Source organism: Humulus lupulus, chromosome 1, assembly GCF_963169125.1.
Source record: "Humulus lupulus chromosome 1, drHumLupu1.1, whole genome shotgun sequence".
NCBI classification, from domain to species: domain Eukaryota; kingdom Viridiplantae; phylum Streptophyta; class Magnoliopsida; order Rosales; family Cannabaceae; genus Humulus; species Humulus lupulus.
Window position 1 is genome coordinate 37,702,172 of NC_084793.1, and position 10,884 is coordinate 37,713,055.

Below are 10,884 nucleotides of genomic sequence, written 5' to 3' on the forward strand. Positions count from 1 at the left end.
CACAAAATCATGCTCTTGTGGCATGTTCCAAACCATTGGGATACCCTGTGTACATGCTTTTGCTGTAGCCAGAAAAAGAAGCATAAACATTTACTCATTGTGTTCCCCTTACTATAGAATCAAGGCATTGAAGGACACTTATAAAGATAATGTTTACCCTGTTGGGAACGAGGATGAATGGGTAATCCCTGATCACATCAGAGATACGGTTGTCGGCGTCCCCGTTGAGAAAACCCCTGTAGGAAGGCCCAGGAAGCAGAAAGTGGGTAGGCGAAAGAAAAATCGCTATGCTTCAGACAGGGAAAAGATTATCAAGCCACGTAAGTGTAGCAGATGTGGTGGTAGTGGGCACAATAGAAAGTCATGTAAGGCTAGGATTTAAAAATTTGTGTTGTGTAATTATTCAATTGATTTTGCTGCATTTATTATATGGAGTACTTCTTCTAATACTTTGTTGGTTTGGATGTCGAGGTAGACACATTATGTAAATTTATACTTTTTTATTTAATAACTTTTTCAAAAAATATTGTTTGATAAAAAATAATATACAAAACTAACTATATGCTATACTATACAAGATGTGTATGAAGAAAATGTAAAGAGCATCACGGGGACAAATTCTGATAGAATAGGTCCACACACTACTTGGTCCTGAAATGTTGGATGTTCTCATCGATAATGGTATCGAGTGGTAGCCTAGCAACCAAATGCTCGATATGTTTGATGGCAAACATACGACAATCCCCACTGCATATAATCGATTGTGTGTCAATAGAAGATAAAAATAACTTCACTCACATTTTGCCACATTGGAATGGAGACTTCAATGGCGATCCATTGTGCGGCTTTCTCGACGTGCAAGGAAAAATATACTTCACTCACATTTTTCCATGATACAAGGAATTGATTATCATTGCCCTTCAACATATTCAGCACATCTTCGTCCCATGTATACTTAGTGCTGGTCTCTCTGAAATGATTCCAACGACCTAGGCACACCTGGGGGAAGGTGGTGTTCATGATCGCAGCATCCTGCCGAAATGCAGCATGATAAAAGTGGCGTCGGTGGCGTAGCATGTGCAAAGCGGCATCAATATGCTGAAAAAACATGAAAATTCGTTAGTACTATCAATATATTTTAAGATTGAATTGAAAACATAAATGTAATTTACATACCGAATCCCAAAGCCAAGTCTAGACTGTGTGCAACTGGAAGAACCATGCCACACTGTGCGTCCCAGTATAGACGTTCCAGTCTCTCTTGTTGTCGATCTTCCCGATGATCCACTTATGGAAGCTCTTCTCCTGCTGTGGGTCACACTTCCTCAATGGTTCAGGAACTAGCCCCTGTTTATCTTGTCTGATCTTCTTCGTTGGGTCGGTGAAGTCATCAAAACACTTGGGCCTGCGTTTCTTCCTGACAACTTCAAGGCCAGCTGCCTCCTCGGGCTGCAGTACTCATACACTGGGACTGTCAGCATCACTGGCAACTACAGATGTCTGGGCCTGTGGAGTGGAGGGTTGATCTCCGTGATCGTAGTCTGCAGGCAAGATATCAGACTCTGTATCTGATTTTACGTCGATGGATCGACCTGAGACCACTAAAAGCAGCTGTGCCAACTGAGCCATGGTGGTAGTCTGATTCTGAAGTAAGGTTGTCTGGCCCTCCTCAACCTTCTTGAGCCTCTGCATCAATTTCTCATAATCAAACTGGGAAACCTGACTAGATGAAGTTGCATAGGCCTGTGAAGTGCCCTCCTCAACCCTCGGGACATCCTCGTAAAAAATGGAGGCTTCCTTTGAAACTTTTGCCAGCTTCTCTGCCTCCTTCGCAGGTACTACTACTTCCTGTGCTGCAGTCCCAGCCTCCCCCACAGTTGATTCCAACTCAGGGAATAACCTGGAATCAACTTTTGGGAGGCTATTGTAGTAGATTACCTGACCGGGACGTGGCTTCAGCATGGAAAATACCACTAACTGCATGGTTGAATAACATGTGTCAGGAAAACTTTAATAAAATAAATCGTTAATCAATTAATCTGTGACATTTAACAAGATAAAATTGAACTTACTCAACGGTTGGCGAATATAGGAACCAACTGAGCTGTCGAAATAGTGATATCAGTCTTCGTAGCCCAGCTAAGCATCCTCAGAATCTGGTTCTCACTATTCTCACGGAACTTACTCCCAAGAGATGGCATGGCCTCAAAAGCCCAGTAAAGAAGTGCGGGTGCATAGCCATAGAAACTATACTTCGCCTCCTTCTGTTTTTTGCTTGAACCCTCTTTCTTCTTCTCCTCGTAGTGTTTCAATTGCTTCTTCATGTCCTTCTGAACTCCTCTGCTAACCTTCTTAAATGACAACTTCCCCCATGGATACTTGAAAAAGTAATCAAGATCCTCAACCATCCTCAGGGAATCTCCCCATATCGTCGTTGTCTTCTCTGGGGCATTCAGTACCCCCTCTATCAAATAACACAAACCCAGCTTAAATACATCTTCTGGGTTTTTCGAGGCCTTCAAAGCATCTTCCAATTGACCAAAACGAACCTTCGAATCACCATTAAAATATTCCTGGATGATCCGATCACTTGAAAGATGCTCTTTCAACTCATCTGGGGATGGTGATTTCCCAAAATTTAGCCCGGTAACTAGGGCAAACTCTGCAGTACCAAATCTACACAGAGTGTTGCCCATGTAGAACTGACCCTCTTCAAGCTTCTTGCTTTCTACCTTACGCAACATTAGCTAATGTAGCAGAACCCCATAAAAACTAAACGGCTTCGCCTTAAAGAACTGTCCCAACGGGCATGCCTGTGCCCTTTCAATAAGATCATGCCTCTGAAACTGCTCTATAAGGGTATCCAAGTACACACTACCCCTATAAGTGACACAACCAGGAAAGTGCTTCTCCAATGGCACAATAAGGTCAGGCATCTGAAAAAAAACAAAAAAAATGTTAAACAAATGTTAAAAATGTAAAACAATTTGGTCACTATCGAGGCAGTTACTATCGAGGCCTATCAAGTTCCATCGAGGCAGCTACTATCGAGGCCTATCAAAATCTATCAAGGCCTATCGAGGTAGGTGCTAAAATCCCAAAGCATGATATCATCGGGTTACCATTGAGTCCTATCGAGGCCTATCGAGGTAGGTTCTAAAAATCCCAAAGAATGATATCATCGGGTTACTATCGAGTCTTATCGAGGCCTATCGAGGTAGGTCCTAAAAATCCCAAAGCGTGATATCATCTGGTTACTATCGAGTCCTATTGAGGTAGGTGCTAAAAATTCCAAAGCCCCGTATCATCGAGTCCTATCGAGGCCTATCGATCCCTATCGAGGCAAAGGCTACATAAGCCATATGGCCAATAGCATCGAGTCCTATCGAGACCTATCGAGGTATATGTTAAAATTTCTATAAGCCTAAAATTTCTTCGAGTCCTATCTAGGCACAGTCAAATCCAGACCCTAACATATACTATCGAGTCCTATCGATTTCTATCGAGGTGCATAAAAAATCTCGAGAAAAACCCAGATTTCTTCATTCCCCAGCCCCAGTCTATCCTATGAACAAAAATCAACAAAAAAAAACCAGGCACATACACATATTGCAGATTAAAAATGAAATCCCTCACCTTCGCTTTCTTTGGGGTTGTTTCCTAAAAGTTTGGTCGACTTGCTCGATGTTTTCTCCTTCCTCTTCTCTTGTTGTCAACTCCGACACTTTGGGAGCCCTTGTTCGTGATCGTGGAAGACAATGGTTGGGTTCTAACAAATTCAATCGGGTTTAAGTGTTACAAAGTTTGCTTGCTTCGGGACTTTGGGAGAGAATACGGCGAGTCTGTGAGAAAAAATGACAGGGGTATTTTGGGTAGTAAGGTCATTAGTATCACCAAAATGAGAGTCATATAGTGATAGGGTATTTTTTAAATACAGTGTCACTTAATGCATTAAAAGTCAAATTTCCCATTCTATATTATATATCTTGTAGTGCTTATCCTAAATCTTGCTATAACATATCATTTATTTTGAATATAATATTTCTAACATAATGAAATTTGTGTCAATACGGTAGATACGCTAACTGGCATAAATATTTCACCATAAGCGCGACTATAAATAGTTGGGTAATTTTTGTTCTTCGTATAAACACGTCGTTCTGTATGTAGACGATGGTAATGTAATTGAGGCAACTTTAGCAAGGTACGAAGATAGGTTGAGACTTGAGTTGTTACGTGACTACAATTTGTTGTTTTTTTGGTAGTTCTTCATATAGATAATTCGTTCTTTATTAAGAACATTAACTTATTTTTCATGCCATTAAATATTTCCCGTTCATAATCATTCATTATAAAATACTAGGGCAGTGTTGATCACATTCTATATGCTCCCACTTGCACCACGAACAACAAAATATACCTGTTGTATAAATTTAATTGAGAAAATATTATTTTGGCCCTTGTATTTTTTTTTGTAGTGAATGACAATTTAAACCCTGTGTTTTACAAAATGGATCAAAATAGTACCATAAACTCGATTTTGGTTAAAATATTTTCAACTAAAAGATCAATTCTTGGGTCGTTGGTGATGTGATGGGTTCAGAGAAACAGAGAAGGTAGTCGAGAAGCTGAGAATGAAATATTATATTTGAAAATATTTTTACCAAAATCGGATATAGGGTACTATTTTGATCTATTTTGTAAAAAAACAGAGTCTAATTTGTCATTTATACAAAACACAAGAGTCAATCACGTATTCAAAAAAAATTCAAGGGTCAAACTAGTATTTTCCCAATTAATTAACGTGAAATAAAATCTTATCTTTTGTAGTCTAATCACCATCGAAAAAATCATCATAAGGGTTTCATTATATTATGTGTATATATTAGCAAGTAAAATGTATTCGTATTATTTCAGGATTCTCAATTTAAAATACTAATTAAATCAACCGACCAAAGCTTTATTTTTCTTAGTAGTGGTTAGAACAAAGAAGGCACCAATTTTTTCAAGCACTTGGGCAGCCAAAAGATCAAATCAAAATAGCACATAAAAATCAACATATCTCATTGCTCTATTCAAATCAAGATAACTTAAACACATCAAATCTCATTTAGAAAGTCATACCCAATCAAAATCAACATAATACCTGATAATTCTATGAATTAGAGTTAGCTATATCTTTTTGTGCATTGATTTAGTTTTGTTCTCAAGTATTTTTAATTTAATTTAGTGAATTTTTATTAGTTTAATTTAGTTCATTTGCATAAATATTAATTTTAGCATTTTTAGAATAGTTTAAATTAATTTTTCTATTTTTAGTTAATTTTATATAATTTCTCATCAAATAATTAATTTATTTCAATTAAGAGTATTTTTCAAGGACTCAAATGCAAATTTTAGAATTATAATATTGTCAAAATTGAGAAAAATTAATTCAGCACAAAATTTTAATTCGCTAGTGCGTCGCAGTTTATGTATGCGCCATGTCACAGTTTTCTTTCTAGCTCCATAATGCGCCCAATTGTCCATTTCCATGTGTCCTTATGTTGTACACATTCCCACGTGTTTCCTTTTCTCCATTTTGATGCATATTAAAGAAAGAAACTAAGTTTCAATTTCAAAAAATAAAAAAAGAAAGAACGAAAAAACAGAGCAATAAAGGATGTTGCGTGCATTATGGAAATATAGAGGAGGAATCACCTAAGGTAGCGAGGAGTAAGGTGGACACTGGTTGAATTTGTGAGATTTGTCGGATTCAAATTTTAGGTTTGGATTTTTAAAAAGGCCTACCGACAAATATTAGTTTTATCATGTTATATTAGTTTAAATTAAAATTTTAACTAGCTTGAAAAAAAAACAATATAAACTTAACTATATGACCTTAATGAAAAAAATTGCACAACTCATAAAAAAAAAACTTTAATAAATCAGATCAAATAACATATCAAAATTTACTTGAGCCAATTTCACTCAACCTGTACAAAAGAAAAACTATTACTTAAAATGAGATCCCCAGAAAAATCATAATAAATCCTAGTAACATATGATGCAAATAAATAGCCTTTCTATAATTGGAGGAATGAGCTAACAATAACTGGTTTTCTGATCTTGTTCCGTTGATGAAGATCGCCTTCACAGTCGTTGATCCGTCGGGGGTACCTGCAAAAAAGACACTCCGATGCCTAAGTCAGAAATTTTATTTCCGATCCCCCTATTTGAATTAGAATCTAATATTTATAGAATGGAAATGTGAAGTTGTTAGTTAGTTCAACTGAACCCTTGATTGGCGGGGGAAAAATAATTGAATTTCCCCTCAAGATGTGATGACTTTAAATTAAATACGTAGAAGTCAGAGGCGCAGACCGCCTCTGACCCGTAGCTTCTGTCTTCGGGGCTTCTGTAGATCAAAACGATCTGTTTTGATCATATCGCAAATAAGGAAAGGACTTTGGGCCGAATATCTTGGGTCCAACAGATGCCCCCCCCCCCCCCCCCCCGGCCCAAGCTTCGAACGGATGAGGCATGCTTATTCATTCGAACCTTGGGCCGACTCTTAAATGCCAAGGATTTTGCCTAAAGCCGTCATTCCTCGTAGATCGAGGTGGTCCGCACTTATACGATCGCATAAACCCCTGACACTTCCCACTTAGAATTTAATGCAAACACGATTACCAAGTGAAGCACTTGAATAAGGAATTTCATTTCCCATTTAATTGGTCTAATTCAAATAATTCATATTTCAAACTTCTTAAACTTTACTATAGCTTTTCAGAGAAGAACTCGGAGGGAAGAAACCCTAAGGTTATCACCCTTCCATTCTCATAACAAACATCTCAATCTTCTCAATCATGTCTCCATGTTCATCTCCCGAACCTATGGATCGCGATGGATACAAGATTGCGTATGAACGCATACACAAATCGTTCGACATTCCAGATAATGTCATAGTCCGGTTGCTCTCGGACGCTGAACTATGAGAATGGCGATTCAAGGACGTGGTCAAGCCCAGTGAGATTGTTATGAGTCTGAGACACATTGAGGGGCTTCGTTTCCCTCTCCCTGCTCTGTTGGTGCAAATAATTTCAAACTCCGGAGCTCACATTTCTCAATTTCTTCCGAACGCTATCCAATCCATAGTTGGCGCTCAGATGATAGGAACTCTTAGGAATGTCAACATTCAATCGGATGACATCTACGCATGCTTTACTACGTCGACTAACAAGGCAATAGAGGGTAAACCCTGGAAGACTTTCTATCTTTCCCCCAAAAAGGACCGAACGATCTTTACTGATTTTGAGAGCTCCCACAGAAATTGGGATAAATACTTCTTCGCAATTGGAGGAGCGTGGTATCTTGAATTTCTGCCTCAGGAAATTTTTCCTTTGGCCAGGGTGTTCATAAAAGGTGAGTCATGTTTTTATTTTATTTTTTTGCTTTTCGCGTGAGTAAATCATGTCTGGATGATTGTCCGTCAATCTGACTCTGCGTGTCATTGTTTTATTTCTCCGTATTAGATTTCTCATGGCCTCAAGTCAGCATGAGTCCCGAGCGACAGAGCTTGCTGCCAGAGAAGGGGCTTCTGCACGAGTCCAAGGAAAATTCCATTAGCATCAGAGGTGTGATGAACCCCTACTGTATGCAAATCATGACCCGGCTCTGCTTCATGGATCAAACCAATATTGGTGCCATGCGAGTCAGTTTGCAGAAGGGCGACATGACCTTAGGTAAAATTACAGCTACATGCGCGAGGCAGCTGGGAGCATTTTTGAAGAAATCTCCCCCTGCTTCTTCAACTCTGTCGCTATCGAAGACTAAGTGCGAAAGGGCATGCTCTGAGACCTTTTCTGCGTGTGCCAAGTGCCAAGGGATCCCTGAAAATAAAAAGAGAGAAGGCTCTGGCTCAACTCCTGCTGCAAAATCGTCTCCTGATAAGTCTGCTTTGGCACGCAGATCTTCTCGTATACATGGGCGCTCTTCTACGCCTTCTGACGCTCTTCAGATCCAACCTCTGCAACAGGTGCCTCTGCCAAAGGATTCCTTAGGGAAGAGGAAGGCGCGAGAGGAGTCTTCTGATGAAGACTCGGACGATGGGAAGTGTATTTCGTCCAAGCTTCAGATCCCAAGGGGACCTGCTTCTGCTGCTAGAGGTTCTCTTCTTGCGATCCCCAGGCTTACTCCTGGGAAGTTACCAATCGGGCAGCTCTGTCATTATGCAAGAAGCCTCAAGGGTTTACCCCCATTGGCTCTTTACCTACATCATCTTCTTCTTCGACTGCAATTGGATCCCCCTTAGAGGCAGGTCCACAAGGAGCCGCGCATGTTGCAGCTATGTCTCCTACATTGGCCAACCCATCAGGGGTGGCGATTGTAGATGGTGTGCAAGGTGATCCACCAGTTAAGGTGAAATCTCCTAGCGCCTGTGTAAATTCGTCAAAGGCGTTACCCTCTGCCTCTGCTTTGGCTGGGGGCTTTGACGTTTGCCATAGGCATGGATCAGAGGGGAGACGCCCTACTTCTGCCTCCCGTAAGAATCGTCTTTTGGAGGATGCTTTCGGAGGTGGTTTTGAATGTATGAAAAATCCTTCTCATCAAGTTGACGCAAGCCTGACCGTCACTTCTGAGACTCTCTCCGTATGTCAAAAATCAGGGACTACCGAAGTCGCAGGTGATCATACTTTAAGTGTTGACGTACATGCAACATCAACTGCGACTTCTGACTCTCACCCAGGGGAGGTCATCATCGTATCCCCGAAGGGTACAAGTAATTTTGAGTCTCCTAGTGCTTTTTTGGAGCAACTAACATCTTCTGCAGTGTAGACGCTGGTGTATCTGCTGAGTGAATTGGGCGAAGACGTTGGAGATGGGTTACTTGTACGCCTTACCATGCCATATCTCTCTGGAGTGGGAACAATTGTGTTAACATCTGATAGTGTTATGGTGTCAACGCTAGCAGAAGGTGGGGAGCCAGTTGCCCCCGTTGCTTCTGTTGTTGCGTTAGTACGGAGAGATGCAAACGACAGAGCTGGAGATGTGCCCGAATATGTACCTTCTGCATCTACAGAGGTTATGGAGGAGATGCTGCGCATAAGTAGACCTCATCTTCCTGCAGAAGCTATTGGGTCACTGAGTGGGCAAGGGGACTTGCTGCAACAAGTGTCGGACCATATATGGATGGTAAGTTGGTTGAAAACTAGCATGGTTTTTAGTTATGGAATAGAGCAAGTATCGTGTGATACTTATCTTGTGTGATTGGTGATAAGTGTAATTAATGTTTTGCAGAGCTACGTATGTGCCTCTACTGCGAGACGGGAGTATGCAGTGGCTGTGCAGAACAGCTCGAAGCTGGCGGAGCAGGCGGTCAAGCTGGAAGAGGAGCGGGCAGGGAGAAAGATGGTTGAAGCAAACCGAAATGTTCTTGTGGAGGCCATCAAGAAGTTAGAAACGCAGTTGGTAGAGGCGAAAGAGAAGGTTGCCGCCACAGAGGAGAAGCTAGTAAGTTCTGTTGGACTCAAGGTGGAACGAGAGAAAGTGAAAGCTGACCTGTTGGCAATGACCAATAAATGGATGGAGAAGAGCCAAGTCTGCATTCATCACGAAGCCCGGATGGAGAAGCTCGACATGATAAATGACCTGCAGGAGGATGTAGTGTCGTTGCAGACAGATAAAGAGATTTTGGCGAAAGAAAAGAAAGAGCTGCAACGGAAGTCGAAGATGCTGGAAATGGGCATTGCAGATGCCTGTAAGCAAAAGCTGGAGGTGGAGCTCCAGTTAGAGAAGAGGTTGAAGGAAAAAGAGGAGGTTTTCATAAAGACCGAGAGACAATTGAAGGAAATGGCTGAGGTATGTGTTCTTTCTGTATTCATTGGTTAATTGTCAAGATGGTGGATTAATATGTTGTATGTGTAGACGACATGATGGATTTATTTTGCAGAAGGCAGAAGAGGCGGCAGTGGAAGCCACGAGACAGCGCATCCAAGATCGTGAGATCACCGAACGAAAGTTTGTGAGGATGGCTGAGGTGGACACTGCGAAATACCTAGATCTGGCACTGCGTAATAAGAAGCAGACCCCAGTGGAGAAATGGGCTAAACTTGAGATGTACTATAAAAGCATCGACGTGAAAGTGGGAGATTACAACGTTGATAAGTATCTGAATGAACTCGGGGATCTGCAGATCATTTACCCAGCACATCATCTTGAGAAACTGAAGTTAAAAGGCAACGCTTTGGGGTCGATTTACAATGCCAGTGGGGAACCAGTGGAAGAAGGTGATGTGGCTGAAACTTTTGAACAGATGGTGACAGAACCTGCTCCAGTTGCAGAGGTCAGACCAGCTGGCAAAAGAGGTGCCATAGAATGAACGACACACTTTTTTTTTGTGTTTTGTTTTTTGTTGATGCTTGTATATGCATTCTTTGGTCTTTTTTGGCCGTTGATTTTTAGACAATTGTAAATGTAATTGTGCAAATTATCAATACAACTTTTGTTTTGTTCACATTGGTTATCTGGTGTGTTAGTGGATGTGTTCTTCTCTGTACTGTACTTAATTGAAGATATTGCAGCAGGTGAGAGTCAGATGGTGTATTCGGATAAGAGGCTTCATAGACCCTTTAGGCCATTGTGCGTGAGATACAGTAAAAGCCTGTACAGATGGTGGGAGAGAATGCCCAGTTAAGTGTTGTGTGAGCGATTTAGCTTAGTGTTGTGGTGATTGGTTGGTGCTGATGATATTGCTGTTGCAGGTGAACATCGTGAGTGTATGAAGGTGCCTTTTTTTAGGTGGATTTTTGACAACCCACAGTGGTTATACTCAACTTAGGCGTTGGAGGAATTAATACGAAGTGGTATTCTGTATTACATATCGTGCGAGCACTATGGATTAGG

The 10,884-nt window shown here is 40.9% G+C and overlaps 1 protein-coding gene across 1 annotated transcript; it reads left to right on the forward strand.

Annotated features, from left to right (window-relative positions):
- Positions 1–7,019: 7,019 nt before the first annotated feature.
- LOC133813075 (uncharacterized) lies at positions 7,020–8,293 on the forward strand. The gene is made up of 2 exons (XM_062246855.1): positions 7,020–7,404; positions 7,515–8,293. The coding sequence occupies exons 1-2, from the start codon at positions 7,020–7,022 to the stop codon at positions 8,291–8,293; spliced, it is 1,164 nt and encodes a 387-aa protein (XP_062102839.1).
- Positions 8,294–10,884: the final 2,591 nt, after the last annotated feature.

What these genes read in the sequence shown, in the direction of transcription:
- LOC133813075 (XM_062246855.1), top strand. Translation starts at nt 7,020, where the DNA reads ATGAGTCTGAGACACATTGAGGGGCTTCGTTTCCCTCTCCCTGCTCTG. An exon ending in GGCCAGGGTGTTCATAAAAG is followed by an intron (nt 7,405 to 7,514) that starts GTGAGTCATGTT and finishes TCTCCGTATTAG; the next exon opens with ATTTCTCATGGCCTCAAGTC.